This window comes from Perca fluviatilis, chromosome 16 (assembly GCF_010015445.1).
Source record: "Perca fluviatilis chromosome 16, GENO_Pfluv_1.0, whole genome shotgun sequence".
NCBI lineage: Eukaryota > Metazoa > Chordata > Actinopteri > Perciformes > Percidae > Perca > Perca fluviatilis.
In genome coordinates, this window is record NC_053127.1 from 14,401,603 (window position 1) to 14,412,769 (window position 11,167).

General features: G+C 44.4%; 1 protein-coding gene across 3 annotated transcripts in view; it reads left to right on the forward strand.

The window, feature by feature from the left end:
* Window positions 1-11,167, forward strand: part of dpysl3 (dihydropyrimidinase like 3) — a 48,277-nt gene that overhangs the window by 29,371 nt on the left and 7,739 nt on the right. For all 3 annotated transcript variants that reach the window (XM_039777302.1, XM_039777303.1, XM_039777305.1), the window contains exons 7-11: window positions 225-293; window positions 1,561-1,681; window positions 6,579-6,735; window positions 8,143-8,284; window positions 9,229-9,399. In XM_039777302.1, the coding sequence (XP_039633236.1) occupies window positions 225-293; window positions 1,561-1,681; window positions 6,579-6,735; window positions 8,143-8,284; window positions 9,229-9,399 (660 nt within the window). The remainder of the gene's footprint in view (window positions 1-224; window positions 294-1,560; window positions 1,682-6,578; window positions 6,736-8,142; window positions 8,285-9,228; window positions 9,400-11,167) is intronic.

The following is an 11,167-nucleotide window of genomic DNA, read 5'->3' on the forward strand; positions in this document are numbered from 1 at the left end:
GAACAGATTCCCACAGTCCTCTGTGTGTGGCCTGACCCAGAAGACAAAACTTCTGCTCATATACTCCGCACAGGCAGAGAGAAGCAGAAACAGAATATCATGTTGGAGTGTGACCAAAACTTTACATCAGCCCGAGCACTCAAACCACTGAACACTAAAAAATAGTCCCACATACAGTATACCTATGAGCTAAGCAGTCTGCTTTCCGCGTGTCTGTTCAACAGGAGCAGACCCGCATGCTACAGATGGGTATCACTGGACCGGAGGGACACGTGCTGAGCAGGCCAGAAGAGGTATAACACACACACACACACACCTATACAATATATTATATATAGCTATACTATGCACCTATACTCTAATCACATTCAATTATTATAAACATGTAGGTATGAACATTTTGAAGACTGAAATAGCCACGTCTATTTGTTTTGATACTTTTTATTGAGATATTGAGTGTTTTAATGTTTTTTGATACCTTTTATGTTTTTCCAAAGATCGTACGCACTCACATTGTCCGCGATGACGTTCTTGGACTGGTCTTCACACACATTGTTCTTGTTACACACATGTGGTTTCAGACACATTAGAGGCGTTTGGTAAAAATGCTCTGGTTCCCTCAATTGTTGCCGCTAATGTTCCTTCAACAAACATTGAAATGAAAGCCACGCTCTCAGCTCAGCATCTTGTCTGCCTTTAGCTTGACTGGAATTTTCCACTCTGTGGTTCAGCGGGGTGAACTTGTCCCACCAGTCTCATAGTGTCATGCAGTTATTGTAAGTGGAGTCTTAAGAATCAAAAGCCAGTAACATACTTTAATTGAGCAGAGACCTAGTTAGATTAGTGGTTTATTAGTGTCTGCTGTCCTGTTTGGTTTTAAGTTCTTGGTTATTCGACCCATGTTAGACTTGTGGACTACAACACAATAATCAAGTGTTTGTGCATAAAGCTGCAGACACACTGAACAGACGGCCGACCCTTGGCAGAAAAGGCAGTTGGAGTGATCAGAGTTGATCTCCCAGAGTTGGTCAAAAAAGTCCCTCGGAACACACCAAAGCGACTCCATAACAACAGATGGCGCTAATCTGTATTGTCGCCCAAAAATGAAAACCGGCAGCTGATTGGACGAACGCGTCACGCGGGTCTGGTTTCTCCGGAAATTCAAAGACAGACCGTCATGGCGGCTTGTTCAGAAAACGATCCCATATTGTACTAAAATAGTTCACCGAAACGTGTTTCTGAAGACATTTTAAGCGAGAAATAAAGTTTATTTTAACATTTGTTTGCTCTCATGAATTTTCATAAATTTACTCTCATGAATTAATCTCATGAATTTACTTTTAACTACTCAATATAACTGAATAAATCCCTAACCTTTCCAGTTTGTTATGTTAAAATTACAAGCTTCCACTTGTTATTTTGGATAAAAATGAATTATTCAAATAAGACGGCTCCATAAATACATAGTTTGCTGTGGTTAACATATTTGAAGTTTATTTGAGAAAATCCTAATGGGAAAAACATGTCCAAGTCAACCACAATGTGCTGTCCCTTCTGTAGCTGGAGGCAGAGGCAGTGTTTCGTGCCATCACCATCGCCAGCCAAACCAACTGTCCTCTCTATGTGACCCGGGTCATGAGCAAGAGTGCTGCTGATATCATCTCACAGGCCCGGAAAAAAGGTAAAAACCTGCATTTGGATTTCACTGCACAAGGCAGAATCTTTTAAAGGGGCGCTATGCAGTTTTGGCAATTTCTTCGCTGTTTTCTCTCTTTTTGCTCGCAGGTTTCTCTATAGAGCTCCCCCTACAGCTTAGGAATAGATATTTGGCAACTCTGTGTAAAAAAACCCACTCAGTCAGTCTGCCGTTTCCTCTTTCTCTGTTCTTCCGACAATGCTTTCCTAGCTTTCTGCTTCTTTTTTGCCAGCTCAGCCATGAAGATAGTGTGAAAAACTCTTTCACTACCATGTTCTTGCTAGCCGGTTTCTGGATGGAGGCGTGTATGTGTGCAGTGCCTAAAGCAATTCGTTACATCGCGAGACCTGATATCACCCAATACTTCCTAAGTCTGAAACTGCCGGCTCGAAAAAAGTCATGTAACCATTCCAATGACTCAGAAGCTGTTTAGTTAAGGTAAATGAAGCTAAAAAAAACATCCATCTTCGTCCGCTTATCCGGTGTCGGGTCGCGGGGAGCAGCTCCAGCAGGGGACCCCAAACTTCCCTTTCCCGAGCAACATTAACCAGCTCCGACTGGGGGATCCCGAGGCGTTCCCAGGCCAGGTTGGAGATATAATCCCTCCACCTAGTCCTGGGTCTTCCCCGAGGCCTCCTCCCAGCTGGACGTGCCTGGAACACCTCCCTAGGGAGGCGGCCAGGGGCATCCTCACCAGATGCCCGAACCACCTCAACTGGCTCCTTTTTTGGGGCAGCGAGCAGTGGCCTTACTCCGAGCTCCTCACGGATGACTGAGCTTCTCACCCTATCTCTAAGGGAGACGCCAGCCACCCTCCTGAGGAAACCCATTTCGCCGCTTGCACCCTGGATCTTCGTTCTTTCGGTCATGACCCAGCCTTCATGACCATAGGTGAGGGTAGGAACGAAACTGACCGGTAGATCGAGAGTTTTGCCTTCTGGCTCAGCTCTCTCTTTCGTCACAAAGGTGCGATAGATGGAATGTAATACCGCACTCCGCCGACGATTCTCCGACCAATCTCCCGCTCCATTGTCCCCTCACTTCGCGAACAAACCCCCAAGGTACTTGAACTCCTACACTTGGGGTAAGGACTCATTCCCTACCTGGAGAAGGCATTCCATCGGTTTCCTGCTGAGAACCATGGCCTCCGATTTAGAGGTGCTGATCCCCATCCCAACCGCTTCACACTTTTCGGCGCCGAACCGATCCAGTGAGTGCTGAAGGTCGCAGGCCGATGATGCCATCAGGACCACATCATCTGCAAAAAGCAGCGATGAGATCCCCAGCCCAACCGAACGCCCCTCCCCACCCGACTACGCGATATCCTGTCCATAAATATTACAAACAGGATTGGTGACAAAGCGCAGCCCTGGCGGAGGCCAACCCTCACCTGAAACGAATCCGACTTACTGCCGAGAACCCGGACACAGCTCTCACTTTGGTCGTCATAGATTGGATGGCCCTGAGTAGAGACCCCCTCACCCCATACTCCCGCAGCACCTCCCACAGTATCTCCCGGGGGACCCGGCCATACGCCTTCTCCAAATCCACAAAACACATGTGAGACCGGTTGGGCATACTCCCAGGCCCCTCCAGGATCCTTGCGAGAGTGAAGAGCTGGTCCGTTGTTCCACGCACCAGGACGGAATCCGCATTGTTCCTCCTCAACCTGAGGTTCGACTATCGGCTGAACCCTCCTTTCCAGCACCTTGGAGTAGACTTTACCAGGGAGGCTGAGAAGTGTGATACCCCTGTAATTGGCACACACCCTCTGGTCCCCTTTTTTAAAAGGGGAACCACCACCCCAGTCTGCCACTCCTTTGGCACTGTTCCAGACTTCCACGCAATGTTGAAGAGACGTGTCAACCAGGACAGCCCCTCCACACCCAGAGCCTTGAGCATTTCTGGACCGGATCTCATCAATCCCCGGGGCTTTGCCACTGTGGAGTTGTTTGACTACATCAGTGACTTCCCGCCGGAAATCGACGACAACACCCCGTCATCCTCCAGCTCTGCCCTCTAACATAGAGGGCGTATTAGTCGGATTCAGGAGTTCCTCAAAATGCTCCTTCCACCGCCCTATTACCTCCTCAGTTGAGGTCAACAGTGTCCCATCCTTACTGTACACAGCTTGGATGGTTCCCGCTTCCCCTCCTGAGGTGGCGAACAGTTTTCCAGAAGCACTTTGGTGCCGACCAAAGTCCTTCTCCATGTCTTCTAAAACTTCTCCCACACCCGCTGCTTTGCCTCTTTCACGGCAGAGGCTGCAGCCCTTCCGGCCCTTCGGTACCCTGCAACTGCCTCCGGAGTCCTCTGGGATAACATATCCCGGAAGACTCCTTCTTCAGTCGGACGGCTTCCCTGACCACCGGTGTCCACCACGGTGTTCGTGGGTTACCGCCCCTTGAGGCACCTAAGACCCTAAGACCACAGCTCCTGCGCGGCAGCTTCAGCAATGAAAACTTTGAACATTGTCCACTTCGGGTTCAATGCCCCCAGCCTCCACATGGATGCACAAAAGCTCCGCCCGGAGGTGTGAGTTGAAAATCTGTCGGACAGGGGCCTCCTCCAGACGTTCCCAATTTACCCCCTACGACGTTTGGGCTTACCAGGTCTGTCCAGAGTCTTCCCCCACCCCTGACCCAACTCACCACCAGATGGTGATCGGTTGACAGCTCTGCCCCTCTCTTCACCCGATGTGTCCAAAACATGCGGCCTCAGATCAGATGAAACGATTATAAAATCGATCATTGACCGTTCGCCGGTGCTCTGGTACCAGGTACACTTACGAGCATCCCTATGTTCGAACATGGTGTTCGTTATAGACAATCCATGACTAGCACAGAAGTCCAACAACAAACAACCACTCTGGTTTAGATCAGGAGGCCGTTCCTCCCAATCACGCCTCTCCAGGTGTCTCCATCATTGCCCGCGTGCGTTGAAGTCCCCCAGCAGAACAATGGAGTCCCCCACATGGCGCCCATGCAGGACTCCACTCAAGGTCTCCAAGAAGGCCGAATACTCCAACTCCTGTTTGGTGCATATGCACAAACAACAGTCAGGGTTTTCCCCCACAACCCGCGGCGTAGGAGGCGACCCTCTCGTCCACCGGGGTAAACTCCAACGCAGCGGCGCTCAGCCGGGGGGCTGTGTTAGTATCCCCCACACCCGCCCGGCCGCACACCCTGAGCAACTCCGGAGAGAAAAGAGTCCAACCCTTATCCAGGAGTACAGTTCCAGAACCGGACTGTGCGTGAGGTAAGCCCCACCAGATCTAAACCGGTAGCGCTCCACCTCCCGCACCAGTTCCGGCTCTTCCCCACCAGAGAGGTGACGTTCCACGTCCCCAGAGCAGCGTCTGCTGCCCGGGTCTGGTCCGTCGAGGCCCCTGACCTTCACTGCCACCCATGTGGCAGCACACGACCCAGCGGTTCCTCCCACAGGTGGTGGGCCCATGGGCTGGAGAGATGGGAGCCACGTAGCTTGTTCGGGCTGTGCCCGGCCGGGCTCCGTGGCAAACCCGGCCACCAGGCGCTCGCCGACGAGCCCGCCGTCTGGGCCTGGCTCCAGACGGGGGCCCCGGGCTTCCTCCGGGCAGGGTCACTCCATTTCTACCTTGTTTTTCCATTGGGGTTTTTGAACCAATCCAGCATTAAGTTCATTAAAAAAAAAAAACTGATTGTATGAAATGAAACTGCCTGCACACCTACAGGTACATGATGGTATGTTGTATATTCTACAGGTTTTTATTTTACATGATATTTACATAAAGGTCAGAAAGAAATTGGAAATTTGATTAAAAGACACACTAAAATAAGACAAAACATGGTGTTGATTTCATCTATTGTTTACAACATTTACATGTTCTTCTCGTTAAGCTTATTTTGTGAAATCATGGTGCTCAAATCATTACAAACAAGAAATGTGTCATTAAAACAATGTACTGTCTAGGAAAAGAACATGGTGATTCATTATGTCAATTTAAGAAATTTGCATTCCATTTTTTTCTCTGAATATTGTACTTTGGTATTTCCCTTCTACTCATTGGTTGCCATCTTTCTCTCGGATTTCGGGGGCATTTGGAATGCACATACCAGCATCACTGCACCTATGCCCTTATAAGATGATTTTACTGTCTTTCCTGAAGCTGCTGATGTACACAGACCTTGGCTGTGCTTGACATTATGAAAAAAGATGCTATTCTCAGAGGAATTTTAAGATTTGTCATTCGGCCCTTTTTCTGTGGTTTAGCTGTCACACAACCATTCCTCACAGTCCCAGGAAAGAGCAGAGGTGAACCGAGGGGCTGCCTGGCTGTTATGGATTGGGAAATATAAAATTTTTGAGAATGGAATAGGAAAATGGGTGAGGGCAGAGAAGAAGAATGTGTGTTTGGATGTCTTCGGCGAAAGGCCACATGAGATTTTAACATGCTTCTTGCAGTCATGTACACCTTTTAGGGGGCTTTTTGGACTTTACACATTTGTTTGGAACTATTCCCAAACTCTTACATTTAAACCAGACAGGACATTAAACAGTGATGTGTAAGAGCAAAGGAACATGCAGGAACACAAGAGCAGACAAGTGTTAGTGACAGGAATCAAATATTATCATGCATGAAAGAACAAGCTAAACTGCTATAAAGCCAAAGTGAAATTTGAAGGGTTTTGCCAAGGGTTTGGCTTTTCAGAGACTAGGCATGGTTCATTTTCTGCAAAGACTCAGATGAATTACAAAAGCTTTTAGTGAGATTAAACTGCTGACAAATTAATCAGGATTCATTGATCTGCAACTCGTGATTTTGAAATGGCCAAGAATCACTAAAATAAATCAGTTTGATACGCTGTACATTTTAGACTTTTTATTGTTATTTCTTTCGCAGGACATGTTGTGTTTGGGGAGCCAATCACGGCCAGCCTGGGGACTGATGGGACACATTACTGGAGCAAGAATTGGGCCAAGGCGGCTTCTTTTGTAACATCCCCTCCTCTTAGCCCAGATCCCACCACTCCCGATTATCTGAACACACTGCTGTCCAGGTATCTATCACAACACCTCCCTCTGGTTAGGTTGTTGGTCAATTTATCATCTCGGCTGAGATATGATGCGACCAATTTTTATTAAGTATTTCACATGATATGATATCATCTGGTATTAATATAGTGTGCATAGATAGCATAATATGAGGCAAAGCAGGATACAGTACATTTGAAGGGTGTACTGTAGCTACTTGTTTCATATTCACAAATTCCTATTCAGATCTCACACTGGTCGTTAGTGAACTACATTTAAACATTCAATTAGATAGAACACTGCTTAGCGCCATGGTTACCATATGTAGTGGTATAGCAGCAGATAAAGCAGGACACTTTCCAACCCTTCGCTTCTCAGAAGGCAGTTATTGTTGGGAATCTTAAGGAAGAAGAAAGAAGTCACAAATAAGCTCCCACACACTACGCACGCACTATGCACGCACTATGACTGATGACGTTGCTGGAATTGAAATGTAGCTTGTTAGAAATGGACCATAAATGTTGACAGTGTATAGGAGCACATTTTTGACTTTGTAACTATGCATGTGTCCTATGCACCTGTTGCCTAGTGTCTTATTTCCACTGCATGGTTTGGCTCAACTCAACTCGACTCAACTCACTTTTGGTACCTGTACTTTTCTCTATTTCGTTTTCCACTGCAGAGTACCCCTCAGTGTAGGCAGGATTTTCATCTTATCGCCATAGCAACACCGCGTGAAACTGCCGTGACTTCATATCTTCAATGCGACACTCGCTGTATCCGTTCAAGCAAACAGAGGAACGTCTGCACTTTGTCAGTTGTACAGCGTAGTGTGCAACATAGTGTGCAGCATAGTGTGCGGCGTATTGTGGTCGCTATTGACTTGGCTATTTAAAAAATGTTTTGGTTTGTGCAGTAAGTCCTGTTTTGCACCACCAATCAGTGGTCTGCAGTGTTTTATCTCCACCTTTTAGTATAGGTTTAGCTTGATTGGAACTTCGACCGAGGTGGTAGCAAAAAAGGTACTATCCACAACATTTGCTAATAGAAAACCAAAAAAGAAATGTTCCAAGTTCCAAGCGAGTCGAGTTGAGAAGAGCCCTGCCGTACCATGCAGTGAAAATGTGGCATATATATATAGGTGTGAAAAGTTTATCTTTGCTGAAAATAAGAATTCTGCATTTAGTATGAGTTAAATCAATCCATTCTGGCGGGCTTTGTCTGGCAAGTGAGCTAGAGCGTCATATGGAAACAGGAAACATTAGTAACGGTTTGTGCTCAAAGAACAAACTTTGGCACGAGGCATATTTGAATAACTCACCGTCCTTGTTCTGTTTTGTTGCGCCTTTCCAGCTAAAGTGAATAAACAGATGCAGTGAAAAAGATGCTGTGCTGGTATAATTCCATCTTAACTCTGTTTCTTTGTCCTGTAGTGGGGACCTGAGCGTGACTGGCAGTGCTCACTGTACCTTCAGTGTGGCCCAGAAGGCCATTGGCAAGGATGACTTTACTCAGATCCCAGAAGGTGTTAACGGAGTGGAGGAGAGGATGACCCTCATCTGGGATAAAGCTGTGGTGAGAACTAGTTTTCTTCAATAGCTTTTTTCGTTTTCCCTTTTAAACTTCAGAAAAAAAAAGAAAAAAAAAAAAAAAAAAAAAAAAAAAAAAACAAGTTTTTTTTTTTTTTTTTTTTTTTTTTTTTTTTTTTTTTTTTTTTTTTTTTTTTTTTTTTTTTTTTTTTTTTTTTTTTTTTTTTTTTTTTTTTTTTTTTTTTTTTTTTTTTTTATTTCACTGTATTGTTGTCACTTTCTCTGCCTTGCTTTATCATTTCCTTTTCTATCTCCACATCTGTCCTTTCCTTCACCCTTCCTTGCACCACACTGCCCTCATTTTTTCTCTTCCTTCTTCCTTATTTTTTTTTTTTTTTTTCTTAAAAAAAACATTTCTTGTTTTTTTTTTTTTTTTTGTGTTTTTTTTTTTTTTTTTTTTCCTTTTTTTTTTTTTTTTTTTTTTTTAAAATAGGAATAGGATTTTAAAATGTAAGACTGAACCTATTTCATGGATGTAGTAAAGCAACCTTTTGAGCTGCTGGTCGGCATGTTTAAAATGTACAGAGCCAGGGTAGCTATTTGCTATCTGTTTCCAGTCTTTATGCTAAGCTAAGCTAATTACCCCTGATGACAGCTCCATACATAACACAAAGACTATGAAAATGGTATGGATCTTCTTGGCAAGACACTAAAGATAAAATATTCCTTTAATATCTTGCTCATAGTATCTGTTTAGTTATTTACAGTTGAAAATTCTATCAATGGGATTACTGTAAGAAAACCTAAAGACAGCAACATGTTGAAAGGGAATGTAATCCAGCTAGAACTACATATATTCATATATCTAATCCATTTACATCTAGAAGCTAAATGCAATTTTACCCATGCAAGATAAAAGGGGTACCATTGTATCCAGTAACCAAATGATAAATGTTAACTATTCCCTGTTTTTGCTTGTTTCCCTCCCAGACTACAGGTAAGATGGACGAGAACATGTTTGTGGCAGTCACCAGCACCAACGCAGCTAAGATCCTGAACCTGTACCCTCGTAAGGGTCGGATTGCCGTGGGCTCTGATGCCGACCTGGTAATCTGGGACACAGACTCCATCCGCACCATCACTGCCAAGACACACAACTCGGTACGTACGGAGTGCACCGGTCAGAGGTCGTACTTTGTATTTATTTATTATTTTATTTATACTTTAACAGAAATCTCAGCATTTGAACTAGTGAAACTATGTGGTCTCACACCCTCTCAGTCAATCTTACTTGGCTAGAGTGGATGAATGCAGAGGGTAGTACACCAACATTGAGGGGACTTTTTATTGAGTAATGTCAATGCTGTTATTATTACAGCAACCCGGGTGGCATCAATAGCATATGTTCTCTAGTGCAGACATGTTATCGGCTATGTATGCATGGGTGGAAAAAAACATTATGAGACAGATGGGAAAAAAAAGGGCGAAATCAAAAAAATGCTGTTTGTGTGTGTGTGTGAGAGAGGTAGAGAGAGGTAGAGAGAGAGAGAGAGAGAGAGAGAGAGAGAGAGAGAGAGAGAGAGAGAGAGAGAGAGAGAGCGCACATTTTTGAACAGTTTCCAGAGAGCTCGCAGATCCTCTGAACGGAAATGAAGTCTCAGAGGATGTTCACTACTAATACAGCTCGCACTGCATTGCCACATGACCAGCTACCAATGTAAAGTTGAGCCTCACTAAATCCATAAACCCTCAGCAATGACCAAAGTAATGATTAGGAAAAAATATGGATTATTTAAATGCATGGGTTTATCCAAATATGACAAACATTATGTCAGTGATGCAAACATTGTCCAAAATGCCCTGTACAGTCTAACTCCAGTAAATCAACAGGGAATCTATGTGCTGTATAATCATGAGTTATTTCCTTCCTCTACATATCATTCGCTTGAACAGATCATCCAAAATATTTTCATGATTGGACAGCCATAGAGTGGGTTTAAAGAATGTCATTCATTGCAAAGGATTATGTAGGCCAACACTGATATTTCAAATACTGTTACAAACCACAGAGATTTGGAACATCTGTACACATTGCTCATAAGTAGAAATCAGCTCTGGTCATGAGAAATTTGATGTCATGGGAAATCTCTCATGCAGTCTGAATCAGAACTGGTAGTGTAGCGTGACCCCCCAATTACTCCATCCACCGCTTTTTCAATCCACTTTGCTTTTCTTTGACTCAGATTGGAGTCCTCCGGTGACATAGGCATTTAAGGTGCAGACTATGAATCACAGCTGAAAGACTACCTCATTTTTATATATTTTTTGGAAAAATATATTTACCTAGCAGCGATTTAACATTAGTAACAGACAATCTATTGCCTGATAGTGCTGCTTTCCTTTAACAAAATACATCATAAAATAAATGAATCCTCCTGTAGTGCAATTTCTGAAACGAGAGAAACTACATTAGAAACGTGAAACTGTATTATGCAGATATTGTTTGTACTCACTCTGAGGGTCTAAGACAAACCTTACAAAGACACACACACACACACACACACACACATACATTCTCTCTTACACACATTTTACACAATTACATAATGAGGTTTCAACCATTACAAAGACATCAGAGGATCCCAGACAGGCCACTCAGCAGCAGAGGAAGTGTCCGCACAGGAAATTAAGGCTTTGCCAGCCTAGCACAAATCCTGCTTTTACAGAAATACAGTGAGTGAGGAAAAGAGAGTGAGGAAAGAATGCACATATTAACAATGTGTGTGCGTTGGTTTTAGGAATGATGAAGTGAAGTTTGTAGATTTGCTTTGCTTAAAGGCCTGATGGCGGCTGTTTAGTAGGAGAGAAAGAACATTGTTCTGTCTCCAGATGGAGGAATTGAAAGAGAGAGAGAGAGAGAGAGAGAGAG